This window comes from Corvus brachyrhynchos, unplaced genomic scaffold (genome assembly GCF_000691975.1).
Source record: "Corvus brachyrhynchos isolate BGI_N302 unplaced genomic scaffold, ASM69197v1 scaffold245, whole genome shotgun sequence".
NCBI classification, from domain to species: Eukaryota; Metazoa; Chordata; class Aves; order Passeriformes; family Corvidae; genus Corvus; species Corvus brachyrhynchos.
In genome coordinates, this window is record NW_008238988.1 from 2270869 (window position 1) to 2287428 (window position 16560).

A 16560-nucleotide genomic window follows, 5' to 3' on the forward strand; every position below is an offset into this window, starting at 1 on the left:
GTATTTTCCAACAAACCTCACAGAGACAGTCAGGAAACAGCAACAGTGGCCAATATGCTATTAGGGCCTTCAAGACTTCCCATATAATTTTTCCAAGGTTTCTGAATATCTAGGGAATATTTTCAGACATATGCTTACACTTGGGGGTAAGAGGTACAAAAGTCTCTAAAAATCTGGAATTATTAGATGCTGAAAATCAATATTCTTGGTGCTTTGTCAGAAACAGTCTCATCCCCACAATGAAGAATTTTAAAACACTCTGAAAGGAGAGGAAATCCTAATCAGAACTCTCATCTTACTGTCTAACAGTCTCCTGTAAGAATTTTCATTAATTCCAATCAGTAAAGATCAGCATGTGATCATCTAGTGTCAGAAGACATTAGAGTGATCCTCATAGATGACTGTGATGCAAGCACTGGTATGAAAGCACTCCAGAATCAGTAAGTAGAGGCAATTCAATCAGACCAGATGTGTTACCATTGCTCTATGAAATAGACACTCACCTACTTCTGCCAAGGTTGTGATGGACCTTTACAAAAAGGCCACTATGTAGATAAGGGGTCTGATACCTTTCTGTGCACTTGGGACATACAAGAATACCAGACAGAAGAAGTCATCTATGTTTAAACTCTACTAAAAAACTGTACCCAGAAGTATTTAGAAGTCCAAATGTAGAGTAATAAAATTGGTACTACAACACAGAGTCACCTGAACTCTACAGCAAATGAAAGATGCCTGTAGAATTCTGTAGGGCAAGTGTGATACCCCACCCACTCTTCTGATTGGTAATAAAAAGGTACATTTAGTTCATCAAGCACTATGTCAACAACATTTCTAAGAAATGTGCACTTCTTGGTTCAGTTCATGTACCAAACAGACACATTTCTGGCTCAGGAACTGCATGTAAGACCAGGAGCATGTGCTGGAAAACCCAACTCAAAGCTTATCCTCTTGAATTTTTAAAATCTGAGGGTTCAAGTGTACCAGTGCCTGAAACATTCCAGGCAGAAAACATTTACCATTTATCGTTAACCCCTGTTCTAAGGATTACTTGAAGAATACACTTACCATAAAATGTCAGGTACCCAAAGAGAGCAGACAGAAAGTAAATTAGGAAACTCAGACCAATTCCTGTGACAGTTACCTTCTGCATTCTCCTTTTGGATGGACTAAAATGGAAAAAAAAAAGGAAATTAGTGTTGCTTTATCTGTATTGAGGATGATTAAACACAGCACAATCTATATAGTACCTTGCCTTTGATAAGGAAGTACTAGCCCAATTGATGGCCACTGAGTATTCAGTATTCAGTGGTAGTCTGTGCTGTCACTGGTATTTAGGGGGTTTAAAAGTATTTTTAATCTGGTAATTAAAAGGGCACTTTTCAAGCAGACAATTAACACTGTCCCCATCTTGTATGGAATTCAGACATCTTAGTGTCTCTTTTAATGAAAACTGGGATTTACACAGGATGATATCTATTCAGAGCCAGGAACAGAATCTCTGTCAAAAACCCTCACTGGATCAGATGTGGCCAAATGCAGATTCAGGTACAGTCATAAAAATTAACTATTGAAGTACCTTAGCAAATGACCTTTTTTTTATTCCTGATTGTCCAGGGCAGGACAATATACTGACATTGATGATGGAACCATATTTACTACTTTTCTCTCCTGTAAGAGAGAAAAAGCCAGTACAGACTAAAACTATACATTTCCCAAAAGCATGAAAGCTCCTTAGTTTGCAGTGTTTGATGGCACTGACTTAAAAATAAAAATTACTCAGGATTAATTTAGGGAAAATACTACAAAAAAAGGTTATAATTATATTTTAATATTGCATGTGTTGTCATACATTACCTTTGGAGCTCACAATAGATTGGCAAGACTGAGGTATGGCACAGAAAAGAGAAGGCCATAGTTGGTATTGCATAAGCACTCTAAAATAGAAAGAAAACATCTTTTAATTTGTTTGCTATTACCGCTTGTTCAAAAAATATCTGGATGAACTCAAAATTCAGTTCAAGTGTTGGAAGTCAGTAGAAATATTTCTAGATGAATGCTTTGAGATAAATCTCCACAACACAGAAATGGTGTCTCTAAATCAGTCCACAAAAATTCAACCTTTTCAAGTCATGTAAGTTCAAGTGGACATAGCTCAGTTTCATCATCAGGAGAAGTCATGCTGCCTATAAGCCAAAAACTGGAAGATTCTTTTTTGACTATACTGAAGCCAAGTACTTATGTAGAAAGAGCAGGACATGTCCCAGAGCCAGTGTATCATTTGTGAAATTCTCTAAGAAGTTTTCCAAATTCTAATATCCATGGCTACCTGTCAAATTACTGATTCCTTAACCCTGACCTGACTATTTTCTTTTTACTCCTTCAGAAAAATTTGGATAAAACATAAAATACAACAGAAAATATTAACAGGAAATATAACATGCTTTGGCATCTGAAGTTTTAAGACAGTTATGTAATTAAAGGTGCAACCACACAATTAGTGGTGCATTATTCCAAAAACTTGTAATAAAAGAGATGAATGATCTTGTACAGCTTACTGCAATTGCCAAGTGGAATAAGCTGAACTGTAACAAACACTTTTGTGCTGAAATAATCAGGCCTGTACTGGTAAAAGATATGCCACTTTCTATTGATAAAACTTAATTTTAAAAAGAAGTAGAGGTGAGTGACAAGATTCTTCAAAGCACAAAAGGCCAGGATCCCATGGTAGATGTTTCTTCTTTGATCTACAGATAACATTTGTCTCACATTTGCATTGCCCAAGCTTTTTTTTTTTTTTTCCTTCCCCTTACCGTTTTCTTGGGAGGGTAGGGATGGATTTTGCTTTTTCAGAGAAATGCAGCCACATCCCTCCTAAATCCCACTACAGGGCTATCCCAGATTTACCTTTTTCCCTTCCTCTTCACCCCACAGAGACCAGGGTTCTACATGATGCTTCCCCTCCTGCAAGCCTTGATGGGTGGTGACATGATTTAAATGCCACATTAATTAACAAATACCAGAGCTGGCATCCAAAGAGATGCACAAGATTGCATCAGGCCTGAAGAATTAGCTTCAGGTAAGGAAAAACTAAGGTTAGGTCCAGGCAGTGTCAGGAAACCTGCTCTACCCTGCCAGTAACTAAGAGCACACAGCCAAATAGCACCAACTTCCAGCTGAGGGCATGTTAAGTTGGCTTGATCTGATTGCATGATGAGGCTGACCACTGCTTCATCTGTTATACTTTCTTCTTTGGTCATATTTCCAAAATATTTTCATAATTGCTAACTTGGACAGTCAGCCTTCATATAAAAAAAAAAAGTGAGACTGGATAACACTTGGCAGCAGGTACAGAAAATATTTCAGCAACCCATAATAAGTTTTACACAAGGACAGCTTACCCTGGGTAAGGCTTAAACCCCAATTTTTTAAAAACCACCACCCCCCTTTAAGTTTGTGTATTGTTAATAGAGATTACCTCTTTTGAAAGATGAAAGAGCTTTGCTTTACAATCCCCAGTAGAATTTGAAACCTGTAAAACATAAACACGAAAAGAAAAGGCATAATGAAAAAATAAACCCAAACCACAGACATGAAACTTTTCAGATTCTGTGATGATTAATAAAAGAAGGAATTTAAATTGTAAGCCATTCTGAGAGTGTTAATGTAAAAAAAGCATTACAGTTTACTAGTAAAATTAGGACTTCAAACCAGCATGGACTTTACCTGTAAAGTCTCTATGGCACTACTCAGAGGTAGAGGACAAGGGATCGACCATTTCTTAATCATAACCTGCAGAGACAGCATATTTCATGTATGAATGATATCCTAAAAATCAGTTTTCAATTTAGATACACACAGCTGAAGTATCAGCCTGTTGGAACACACAGCAGGGAGCTACACCCCCAGTAAATTACCAGGCCTGCCTGGTAGACAGGCCACCAGAAGGAGACTTGACAGAAAAGCTTGTCAGTGCCACTCCATCCAGCTGCTCACCCTGCACAGCTGGCAGCCTTATGGCCCACGGATCTGGAGGTGGGGCACAGCAATGGGCTCTGACATGAGCTGAAATACAACCAGCACTTCCCAGCCACTCTCCCTGAGCTCCACACCAAGGGCCTCCCGTCCGGAATTGCTGCTGTGTTAGCGATCCCAGGCTCGCGCCCCGAGCACACAAGCCCTTAACAGAGATAGAGCAGAGCCTAGGGCTAATCTTAAAAGGCAGAAACATATGGCTTGGACTAGAAAGCAAAGGAAAAACAATAAATGCAATTATTGTCCCAGAATGTCATTGGGCCTTCAGCTACACCCTGCTGGTTTAGGGACTGCCAAGTAACAGGGCTGAAAATCAAAGGGAAATTAAAATAAGGAATGTTACCTCCTTCTTCAGGAGCCCAGCTTAAAATGATAGTTGCATTGCTCTCCTCACCCTAATTAATTTCCTATTGTAGTTGCCTGGCTTTAGAGGTTATAATTCTTTTGGAAGCCTAGAGCAAATAATTAAAAACTTAATTAAGGACTCAGATTCATGAGAAGAATAACATGGAAGGGAGCTCTTCTCCTGGCTCAGACAACTGTGTTTTGCCTGCTGCCAAGTGGTGTTTCCCAGAGGATTAGATGCTCCCTCTTGTCACCAGTGCCAGGAGAGGCAAACAAATGTAACCTCTGGCCAAAATGTGGGGAAAGAAAACTGTGGGTACATGGCAGGCTGAGTGCATTGTGGCAGTAACATGTTTCAAATTGCACAAGAACAACTCACTCAAGGTATGGAACTAGGTGGGAGTCTGATCAACAGCAGCCTGCAAACACCAAGCACTAAAATATAATTTGGGCCTGTGTTGTGTTTAAAGGCACCCAGACAGGGGAAGGCTTTGAAGGCTCCAAAGTAGTCAGCTTTGGGGGAACTCTGTCTAAAGCTGGAATAGGCTTCCTGAGCCCTGGAAAGAGGCATGGAGCTGAAGGGCAAGGTTTGGGGAAAGTAGAATGTGCCTGGCAGTGGTGAGGGGAAGCTTTCCTGCAAGCTAAAGAGCAAAGATATATATAAACATTGCAGGGGAGGACCAGACAAGCCAAACCTAAAAGGCTGGAAAACATTTTTCTAAAATAAATGTAATACAGATTAAGAATAGACTGAAGTGGAAATAAAAGAAGACAAAATAAAATGCACTAGGTGCATTTAAAAATCTGTATTTATATTTGCCCACCTACTTAATTATTCAAATGTGTTTGGGTTTCCAATTGTAGTCTAATGAGGTTCCCCAGCAGGAAAGGATTTTTAAGCTGGCAGCACAGCCCAGTTAGCTGAGCAGTCATGCAGGCACCACAACTCCCCTCTAGAACTTCAAGCCTATTTCATATAAACATTCTTTTGAGTATAACAAACATTTGGTTTTAAGTGAAAAAAACCTTAAAAATCAAGAGAGATTCTGTGGGAAAAGGGTATTTTAAGACCAAACCAAAAACATTGCTAAAGAATAAAGTTAGAGGCTCAAAGTGTTCTAATAATCTCAGTGATTTTTTGTATCCTGCAGAGGGAAAACAGGAATCCCTTTATTCCAGCAGTACTGACAGCACTCAGCAAAGGGGCTGTCTGTGCATAACATCACTCATTACATATGGCAGGTTCCCAATCTGCAACATGTTTTGTTCTGGGAACATAAGAGATTTATAAAAACATACCATCAGCAATCATTAACACCTTTGTTGAACAAGCTACCAATAATGCTGTCTCCACATACACAAAAAAAATAAAAGTGTGTCTTTACGCTTCACCAATATTCAATACAGCAAGAGGGGAGGCAATAACAAAACAGTTTAACAATCAATTTCTTTTCCCTGAGGATTCAACTTGGGGAAGCATTCAAAAGTCAGAACCAAAAGTGCTCAGGACCTCACAGAATCTGGCTTTGAATTTATACTTATATACACTTGTTTATCTCCTAGACCAGCTCATCTCAGTGTCTGCAGTATTTTTGCAAGGGAAGACTAGAACCAGTTTATTGGTTTTAAAGGAAGAGATACTGAGGCACACAGAGGACATTCATGACGTGCCCAGGCCCCAGAGCAGAGCCCAGAACAAAGAAGTCTCCAGCCCTTTGCTCGGTGCACTCCCTGACCAGACTGACCAAGACGTCTCTTTTCTGCAGGCTGCAGTAAAGTTGTGGCTTGCTGGCAAAAAGCTGAACAGATGGTGTGCACTTGAAAAGGCACAGAATTACTGTATATGCAAAATATAATTATATCACTTCCATATGACTAACACAGTTCTCTTCTGGAACAAATTAAAACATATCTGCCACATAGAAATTAACAGTGTGCAAACTAAAACACCATTTCAACAGCACATATCACCCACTTCAAAGCAATTAGATATGAAAACTAAACCACATTTAATGCCTTTGACTTTCAGGGCCTGAACAAGTCAGAATATTCTGTCAAGAGTATTGGTTTTCTGGAAATACTCATAAAGGCTTTTAAAAATTTTGACCTCACTTAGATTTACTGAGGGTGCTGCTTTGCCATTTAACAAGAAAGAGTAAGCACACAAATTTAACCATTTCATAAAAAATCCAGCAGTCTGTACTCCTTCATTAGCACTCTCTACCCACTTTTTTTGATAGAGAATCACAAACTAAAATCTAGTTTAACTCATGCTTACACATTTGCTTTTTCAGGGACTGAAGTTGTTTTCAAATGCATCCACCCACTACAACAGCTTTCCTCGGAGATCCATAGGCATTCCCTTTGAAATCTAGGGAGCTGAACTGGTTTTAAAACCCTTGCAACTTGCTTCAGTCAAAGGCCTATGTCAGCGTTACAGTTAGTGCTTTTTCTTACCTTTTTTTTCCAATTCCTTTTTTCTTTTAAAGATAAATTTTAGGAGAGAGGTCAAAAGTTAAGGTAATTTATAAATATTACAAATGAATTTCCATTAACTCTGGAGAGGCTGTGGCTGCTTCTCAATGTTCAGCTTAAGAAGAATACTTCCCAAGGTCCTACAAACACTGCAACTCTCCAGGGATACCCTAGGGAGATGTTTTGACAGCTTTGAAGTTTGGTTTTATCACATGGTTTAGTTCCTAATGGATTGCCTTGGTCTCCTGGATGGCATGTTTGTTCAACTTGCCTTCAACTCTGTTTATCCCTTTGTGAAACAGGTACTAAATGCAAGTCAATGCAAGCCAGAATGACAGGGCAGAGGGGGAACATTTTTGCCAGGCTCCCAAATAAGACTCAAACAGATGACAGAGTGAGAGCTGTTCAGTTGTACCACATATTACACATGTGCATTAACATACTTTTTCCCTGTAGAAAGAAAAAAGTGCAACTTAAAGGCACATTTTCTCTCTTAGATCTGCCTAGCAGGTCTCACTTTTGGTATTTGGAAACATCTACCTCACAGGGGCCTTGAGAGGGTGAACATCAGGGTCAAAAACCCCCATATGGCTCAGAGAAAAGAACTTTTCCTTTCAGCTGGAAAGGAGAATAAGGTCATTGACGTATTAATGAATCTTGTAAACTGCCTTAATGAAGTTCTAGTTTTCTTTGCCTTTTTCTGAACTCTGTCACTCCATTATACATGTAAATTTAATTTATTTGGAGTATATTAAATTTTCTTCTGCACTAGTTGCAGTAAGTAATAGCTAGAAGTTAAGAAAACAGAATTCCATTCTCTGCTAGTAGGGAAACAAAAATGTATGTGCCAGCTCCCTTTGCTGCACTCTCAGCAAAAAAAAAAAAAAGAATTGTTATATTTACCAGCCCAAAATATAATTATTTTAAATCTTTTCACATGCTTGGAAGTTCATACACATTTCCAAACCTCAGCAAAACAAAAGTAATCTGTCCAAGCAAGCACATACTGAACTTAAGGAAAATTCTAAATTTCACATAAAAAGTTAAGGGGGAGGGGAAGACAAATTAATTTCAAAACAGACTTATGAAAACATTCAAACAATAAGGTAAAAAAAAAGATAAGCTGTGCAGAGATTTTTAACTTACCACAAGAGTAAAGTACACCGTAAAGAAAAATGATAAACTACTTGTGTAGCCAAGAAAGCCTGTAAAATAACAGTAAAAATAAAAGAGAATTTATAAGGAAAGTGATCCTAATGTACAGCTAAAGCTTTACATTTTAGGCATGTTTTCTATTACAGTGCTTGGTATCTGGGGCTTAGGACTCAGAATAACAACATTCCAACTGCCTGTCACAGATCATTTATGTAGTTTTGTAGGGCAGAATTAGAACTGGCTTACCACTAATGGCATGCTGTAAGTAAATGCAGCTCTTTAATGTTCTGCTGTAAAGATTTTATTTTAGTATTGCAGACAAAATACTACTGCAACCCAAGTAATAGGTTAACTAGGCAGGGCTGGAAGGCAGAACACACTACAACAACTTAAGTAATCACCACCACCAGCAGCCCCCCACCAGTTTAAATAAATAAATAACCCATTAAGGTTTTAAAGTCTTCAACTGTAATTGCTACTAAAGTAGAATAATATTCACTTCTCTCCTTTAATTACTCACCAATTTTAGGAAGAAGGGCCAGAGGAAAAACAATGCAGACTGAAGTAAGCAGCAGCAGCAGTTTCCCATCAAGGTACCAAGACCTGTTGGAAAATCTATTTAGGACTGATACAAAGCTCAGGAGTCCTAAAAATATGTTTAATTTAGAACTGTGATCTTAGACAAAGCAACCACTAGGAAAAGAAAAAAATAACTTCTTGTGTCACATGCTATTTACATGAATTTGTACTCCTAGTTTCTACACTGATATGAAACAGAGCTCCCAGATAATGAGGGAGCAGATCATCATTCCATAAGAAACCAGCACTGCAGGCAATGTTCCATAGGCAAGTGTCTGCATGGATCAGGGGTCTGATCCATGCAGGTGTGCCAATTTATTTCTCAGCAGCACAACATGCAAATCCCCACCTTGATTCACAGCAATGGTCAGAGGGAAGGATGTTTCATACTCTGCAGATTTCCAGCAGAAGTACTTACATAGCACACTGTATGTATCTAAAAGTGGATTACAATTTACACACCTGAAGAAACAGCAACATCAATTCCCACTCACTGCTGAGCTTCCCTTCCTTGCATACATCCATGAAAGAAGTAAAAGACAGAAGGGATGGAAATTATGCAGATGAAATCTGGTGTAATGTTTATACATAAAACCACACCTATTAAAAAGCATTGTAGAGGCTGTGAGGTCCTCACATACTTAAAATCTATTTGAAGCATCCAAATCCCATCTCTGAACTGAGGAAAGCACAGATGGACAAGTTGTTAAGTAACAGAAACATCTTGAGGGTGGCTGCCCTGACTTGGCAATAACCATATCCTGTACTGATAAACATCTTGCACATCAGCCTCCGACTTTACCACCTATAAACACCTTGACTTTTGACCTTCCAGTTTATTTAGTCCAGGATATGGTTAGCACCTAATAAACAGGCAGCACCTCAAGTTATCATGAGGAAAGTACCATAACACCTGTGCTAGAGAAGAATTACCATACAGGAATATTAACTACTGCTATACATCATGGACAGCCACTTGTGTCACTTGTTTGAAAAAAAGATGTAATGTAAGTGAACAGAGAAATTTCAAGGTTGAGGGCATCTTTACTGTATCAAACCCAAAGGAACCATTAGGTGACAATGTCTCCAGTAAAAACAAGTCAAAATACATCATTCTTCAAAAAGTGTATTATTAGCTAGGTCTGCTACTGCTACAGTGAAGAAGCAACTTTGCCCAGATCAGCTCCTTGCTGTAGTATTTATTCTTCACGTTGTTATCATTTAGCATTCATATATTTTTAAACTTTTTCTTTCTTTCCAGTCTGGTGGATGTTCAGATGAGGAGGAACAGCATCACAGCAGAGGACATAAGGATCATGCACTATGTGTAGATGTGGGACCTCTGTCTAAATTTCCTGATTCTAGACATGCAGCAAACCCACAGCTGCCACCAAGGTTCACAGGCTCAGCAGAACAGGCAGAAAATTATTTTGGTTACTTTACGGTAAATGAAGAAACATTTGTGGGCGAGGGGGGGAACAGAGAGGAAAACAGCAGTGAGGAAATGAAGGAGAAAAAGTAATTTTGTACATTGCTTCATTTTGGAATACCAATTCTTATACTTAAAAAGACCTCAAAAAAACTGCACAGTGGACTGCTTATCAGAAAATGTGTCCATTTTGTCCTCAAAGTACTGTTGTAAAAATACACTTATTTTCCAAAGGCAGAATAAATGTTTTGATAGTGCCTTTAAAATCAATGTGATCTGTAAATTTAATCCTATATGATAAAAGCATTCAAAATATGAAATACAGAATATAAATCCTTGACTCTGCTGAAAAAGCTTTGGCATGCAGATGTTTCTCCTCCCTCCCCCATATTTTAAGTAAAAGCAGACATTTATAAATCGCTTTAATTTCATTCCTGAATTCAACAGAACAAGATATTCATATGTTCTAAATTAGGATCTTACTCTCAGTCCATATCAATTATACAACACACAAGCAAGACAACTTAATTGCATCAATCACATCCTCTGACAGGGTCATTAAATGTTAACAGAGGGCTCACAAATTACAACTTTTTAACGCAATCCTCATTTCATGTCATCAAAACTATGTGGAATTCTTGTTATGCAGACAGAAACATCTCCACTCAATATTAATAAATGTTCATATTGTATGGTTTTGTTTTTTAAAAAGACATGAGGATGTGTTAGACTGGCTCTGAGCCTTTCAAACACACACACACCTGCTAACCTTTATCTATAAAAATAATTTAATGCACAAAACATTCTTTAGATGGGTTTCCCAAATGTACAGCTCTGGAGGGTTTATGCATATAAAATACTTTCACAGGTAGTTTAACTGACACTTTTGATACATCCTAACTCCAGTTAAGATAAATTCTGCACCAAATGAAAGAGTATCAGATGCTATAATGACTTAACAAAAACAGAACAGTTGTGCAACCACATCTGGAAACAAGTGGTCCAGGTAAAGAAGTTGAAGCAAACTATTCAATATTTATGCCCTTTGCATAAGTAAGTTGCTGCTTAGACTTGGTATTTGAGTACCTATTTTTGTTGAACAATTGCCTACAATTTAAAATATCTGCTAGTAAAAACATACACTTAACATCTGCAAAAAAATACACAGAAACAAAAGATTATGCTCTACCACGGCCATTAATATGGCAAAAGAAATTAAATATACATGTGGGCATGCATGTGTGCATGTTCCTGGAATACTGCTTGACCACTGCACTTGAACAATTTGCTTGCACAAATACTAGAGGAGGGAAATTGTGTTAAATAAACACTGATTGATGCAAGAACTACAATTAACAGAGGCAGAAACTGGATGAGACCAGGCTGCCAATCACCTAACCACTAGAGCTGTGGTTAGGATTCCTATGGACAATCTCAGCTCTTTCTAAATGCAAAGTTGAACTTCATTCCCATCTCAGACTGTAATTTCAGCTAAGGAAGAAGCGTGGGTGTTGGCAGAGCTGACAGATCACTGAGGATTACAACAGCTATGGGGATTTGTAATAAACGCTTCAACACTGCAACCTTTCTGTGTGTTCACATCCAGGAGATCTGAGGTAGGACCTGGACAGACAAAGCTGTTGGGAGCATTATCCCACAGGCAGAGCCTTTTTCAGACAGAACAACCCTCTGAGCAGCGCATGGGACCTCCACGTTCTACCCACAAGGAGTTTTCTTAAGCTGTTTGTTTCAAAGTGTATCTTTGCTGAAAGAAAAGTCACTTTCCATAAACAGAGCTGACATAAAATTAAAACCAGCAGTAAGAGATGTTAGATGCTAAATTTGGGGCTGGCAGATTGGAATACATGCAGCAGATACAGCAGCAGCTCAACACCACTGTGTATGGAGAGTGAGGCTGAAGTATGAGCTTGAAGGAGAAGGTTACAGCACCCAAATGAAAAGCTGAGGACTACTGCAGCTGGAAGAGATACATTAGCAGACTAAAAATAACATACATACACAAAATGTAACAGTTTAGCAAAAAAAAAAGAAAACTGACAAAAAACCTTACTAAAAATGTGAAAGACAGAAAGCAAGATTACAGCCACAATTAATTTTTCAAACTCATTATAAAATCCAGAAGTTGTGATAAAATAGAAAATCAACTAAAGTACCTTTTAACAAACTGATTTCCCACTTAAAATTCACCCACAACATTCAGGAATAATACAACCATCACGCAGCCTTGAGACAATTTCACCACATTTCAATCCAGAGCAAGTTTTGAGCTGAAAACATCTGAAAATAGCAGTTTGGAAAAACAGCTGTAATGCAGTCCAAGATACACTGTTACGAATGACAGCAGCACTTGAACAACTCAAACAAGATATCTCAGTGCTGAAGCTGCAGTGTTTGCCTTAGCACAGGCACAGATTTCTTGCGACAGTTCTGATGGAAATGTGAGGGACACACTCCTTACAAACAGCTTTACAGCTAAACTGCAAAAAATAACTTCTTTCCTGGGAGCCAAGTTTAGGAATTATAAACCAAGTCTGAAAACCTGGCATTTTTCCCAAGACAAGTCCAATTACTAGAGCAAGACAACAGAATATTTCAATATAAATGCCTGCCATTTTTTGTACTGTGATTTTGAATTAAGTGAAGTGATAACATGACAGCACTGGAAATGTTTCTTCTCCTCTCCTTCCAGTATCTTCCTGGTTCCCCTTCTAAAATATTACAGAAGGGAGATTCCTGTAGAGGGAGTTTTGCCACTGACTTTGAGGTCATCGGATAGGAAATCGCCATGAGGAAAGAATCACGCTCCGTGTGTGTGCTGCAAGATTTGCACTTGCCAAATACATTTCATATTCCAACAGCTCATGTAAATGACTATTTTCACATGTGATCTCAGAGAAGTGCCAGTACCCACGTCCTTCAGCAGTGCTGAACCCCTTTTTTCTTCAAGACAAACACAGAATGTACAAAGCACTTTTCCTTACCCACTCTCGGCTCCACTCAAAAGCCCCGCAACAGCCCCAGGAAGTTCAGACTTCACAATCAACAGATAAGATGACATGGCTGCAAACAGAAGCAGGACAGATTTAGCAGAAAAACAGCAGCATCTCAGCCAGCACGGCTGGACCGGCATGGTTACGCCTGGAACATCTCAGCTCTGTGTGAGACACCACGGCACCAGAACCAGAATTTATTTTCTAATATACTTCCTTTAAAAATAGCTGCTAGTATTGCACTGATGTCAGCTAATGCCTCCAAAGAGACTGTTACAATGTGAGTCTTGAAACAAGGAAAACATAATCCAGAGGACTAAAAGGCAAAATAATATAACATATAGGCCTGCCCTTCTACCTGGGAATACAGACCTACAGGCTTGAGACAGACTACACAGCTGCAGCACTCCTCCTTTCTCTTTACGAAACATTATTCATGATGAGAGTAAATAATATTTGTTTCTCTCAATACAGTAGGGTTTTTTAAAGACTCTGTTTTCATAGTTGGTCAATTGCTGTTACACTAAATAAATACAAGACAGAAATTCAAACACAAGAATAGGACTTGAAAGGATTTTTTATACTGCAAGGTTTGGTCCTCAGAGCTAAGATGATTATCAGTGACAGATCCCTGCTTCTCATGATAAATCCATCACCAACAAGATCCCAACAATAATATCAAGTGCAGAATTGTACAGGAACTGTGAAGCAGAAGAGAAATTATTAGCTACTCTTACAGGAGTGTTGACTTGAAATTAAGTGTTTTTCATTCTATTCAGCAGAAAGCAATGATGCACACACAGAAATCCAAAAGCTCCTTCACAGTGCCACTTTTCTCCTTCACTAAATAAAGTGATCAAAGGCATGAATGAGAGGTTTTTAAATCCCAATTTATACTAGTCTGATACCTTCATATACTGTTTGTGTCACTTTTTCATGTAACCAGCAGAGAATTACTCAGAAAAATCAAGCTTTGCAGACAGTTTCAACGAACATCAAAGCCTAAATGAAACTAATTTCCATCCAGCAGCAGCAAGTAATTTTAGTAACATAAAAAAGCTTAGTTACATTCAATCCCTGACAAAAACTCATCTGTTGTATTCAAATTTTACTGTTCTGTATTTAGTAATTCTTTAAAATTTTACCACAGTATATTTATTCATGCTTTAAAATTAAAACATATATTTTGAAAAGGTAAAGCAACAAACTTTCATAAGATGATATTTGAATAAGTTAGTGGGGGTATTTTATTTAAGGAATGCTTTGAATCTTAAAAGAAAAGATGTGTGGACTCAGACACTGCTGTACACAGCAGTTACTGTTAAATTTTGAAGAAAGGGTAAGGTGGTCCCTATGAAGAAAGAGAATTCTATTAATACAAAGTGACATCTACCTACCACAAGGTTAAATTAAAACCATTTGGTAAGTCACTAAATAAGGAAATATTCACTTCTTCATAACTAAATGCTCTGCCTTTTCCAATATTCATGTATATTTAGTGACATGTAGCTGTTGATTGTGTGTGCTCAGGTATTTATCTGCTGTCCTGATTTACTCTCCTACAACAGAATGTAGGTTCAACCAGAGAAAATTACAGCATGCATATTTCTAAGTCACTAGAATTTATAATTAACCCAATTTTTCACGCTAAGTTGCAGGCAGATGCATATTTCACTCAATTTTTTTTAAATACTAAATGGGGGAGGAGGGAAAGGAAAATTCCTCTAAACTGCAATTCAACCTTATTTATCCATTAGCCTTCTCCCCTGTATGATACAATTCTTTATACACAAGCAAGTCAGAATTTTCATATATTTATGTCCTTCAGAAAGATTTTAAAACTAGGTTTTTGCAGTCTCCACTGCAGAAACCTTCAAATTAATTTCCAGATCAGATTTCCTCCAATATGCAATCTGTCACTCTGCCCTTGCATTCCTATTAGCCTCTGGCTAATCACTTGATCACTTATCCTTTGTTACTCACTCTTTGTTTTTGAGAGGAGTCCTATTTCACTGAATTCCACTCCTAAGGAGGGAGCCAGTCCTGCACCAAGGAACTTGTGCATGCTGAACATTTGTGTGCATCTTTCTTCCTTTCTCTGGGCATATGGGAAACAACCTCACATAGTAGGATTTCCACCACACCACCCCCCCCATTTATATTCTCTTGTTTGCTCTACAAGATGAGTAATGAATTATAAATAATTTTATTTATATCCTGATGCTTAAACAAGACCTGAATCTTGTACATGAATCTGAGCAGGATGCCCATGCTTAATACAGTTTAAAAAGCCAAATCCTGCTTTTAGTTCATTTGCAAACACACTTTTAATTCTCCTCAGGAGAAACAACTCCTTGTAGCTTTACTTGGCATGAAGACACTAACCACTGTGTAACTCTGCAACACACTACAGAATGAGCAAAGAACGTGGTTTGGTTGGTTGGTTTTTTAAAGATGAAACTAAAACAAGAAGAACTAAAACAATAGGACAGTCTTTTTCTACTTGAGGAATCAAGAGCATAAAATATGACAGACAAAAAGTCACATATCCTTTGCTCCAAATAACAACTCGTACCTCACTTCCCTGCCGCCCCCTGCGACCGAAGCCACGTCAGGCTGCGTTGTACAAATGAAATGTCAGCTCTCCTTGGCAGCCTTAACGTGCAACGGAAGGAAGAGATTACACAGGCACGAGACTGAACTGTGACACAAGTGAACACAACAAAAAGCACACCCTTGTGCTCTGATTTACCCCACCTGGAAATACTGACAGAGACACCTACTCCAGCACTGAGGGAGACGGGTTTCCTGCAGAACAAATGGCGCGCGATGGTGCAGTCCGAGGCTGCAGCAAGAGGGGGATGCCAAAAGGGCTGAACTAGAACTACGTGAGCAACCTTCATATGGTCACTTCCTAACTTTCAGGTCCTGAATTTGCATGTATTATGTTACTTTTAGGTAATTTTCAGTATGCATCAAGAGCTACTTGATGGAGAACTAAGCAGTTCTGAACTTCTCAATGGGCCTTGACACACCAGAACTCAAAAGAAATCAGAATTATATTAATAGTTCATTATTCAGTAGATTTGCACTGTGTTGAAAGCAGCAAGACATACTGCTCTTAAAATACCTATCACTTTGCCATGTTCTGAAAACTTGGTATTAGCTCTTTCACAGAAAAAATAAGAAGTTTATTAAAATATAAAATAGAGTACTTGCTTTACACTTCCATCACTACAGCCTGCAGTGCCACCATAAGCCGTGACTCTCTATAAATACACAGAGCATGCATACATTTTTCAGAATGTCTTTGCTGTGCTACAATATTGTTTAACACTGAGCATATGTGCCCCTACGTGAAAAAAACAGTTACTAGAGAAAAGGTTATGTTTTTTAAATAGTCCTCAAAATACATCTTCTGAGGTAGCCTCATCTTAAAATATGTGGGTTGCTGTTTGGTTAACAGTAAAAAAAACCCTGTAACTTCTTATTATCCTACCCAAAAAGAGACCAAGTGCTGAAGTCCACAGC

At 38.3% G+C, this 16560-nt stretch overlaps 1 protein-coding gene across 2 annotated transcripts in view; it reads right to left on the reverse strand.

Moving 5' to 3' along the window:
- SLC38A6 (solute carrier family 38 member 6) overlaps positions 1-16560 on the reverse strand; it is a 34591-nt gene that overhangs the window by 3837 nt on the left and 14194 nt on the right. For both annotated transcript variants that reach the window (XM_017738842.1, XM_017738841.1), the window contains exons 6-12: positions 13021-13099; positions 8531-8613; positions 8002-8060; positions 3727-3792; positions 3479-3532; positions 1858-1937; positions 1069-1169 (exon numbers count right to left, since the gene is read on the reverse strand). In XM_017738842.1, the coding sequence (XP_017594331.1) occupies positions 1069-1169; positions 1858-1937; positions 3479-3532; positions 3727-3792; positions 8002-8060; positions 8531-8613; positions 13021-13099 (522 nt within the window). The remainder of the gene's footprint in view (positions 1-1068; positions 1170-1857; positions 1938-3478; positions 3533-3726; positions 3793-8001; positions 8061-8530; positions 8614-13020; positions 13100-16560) is intronic.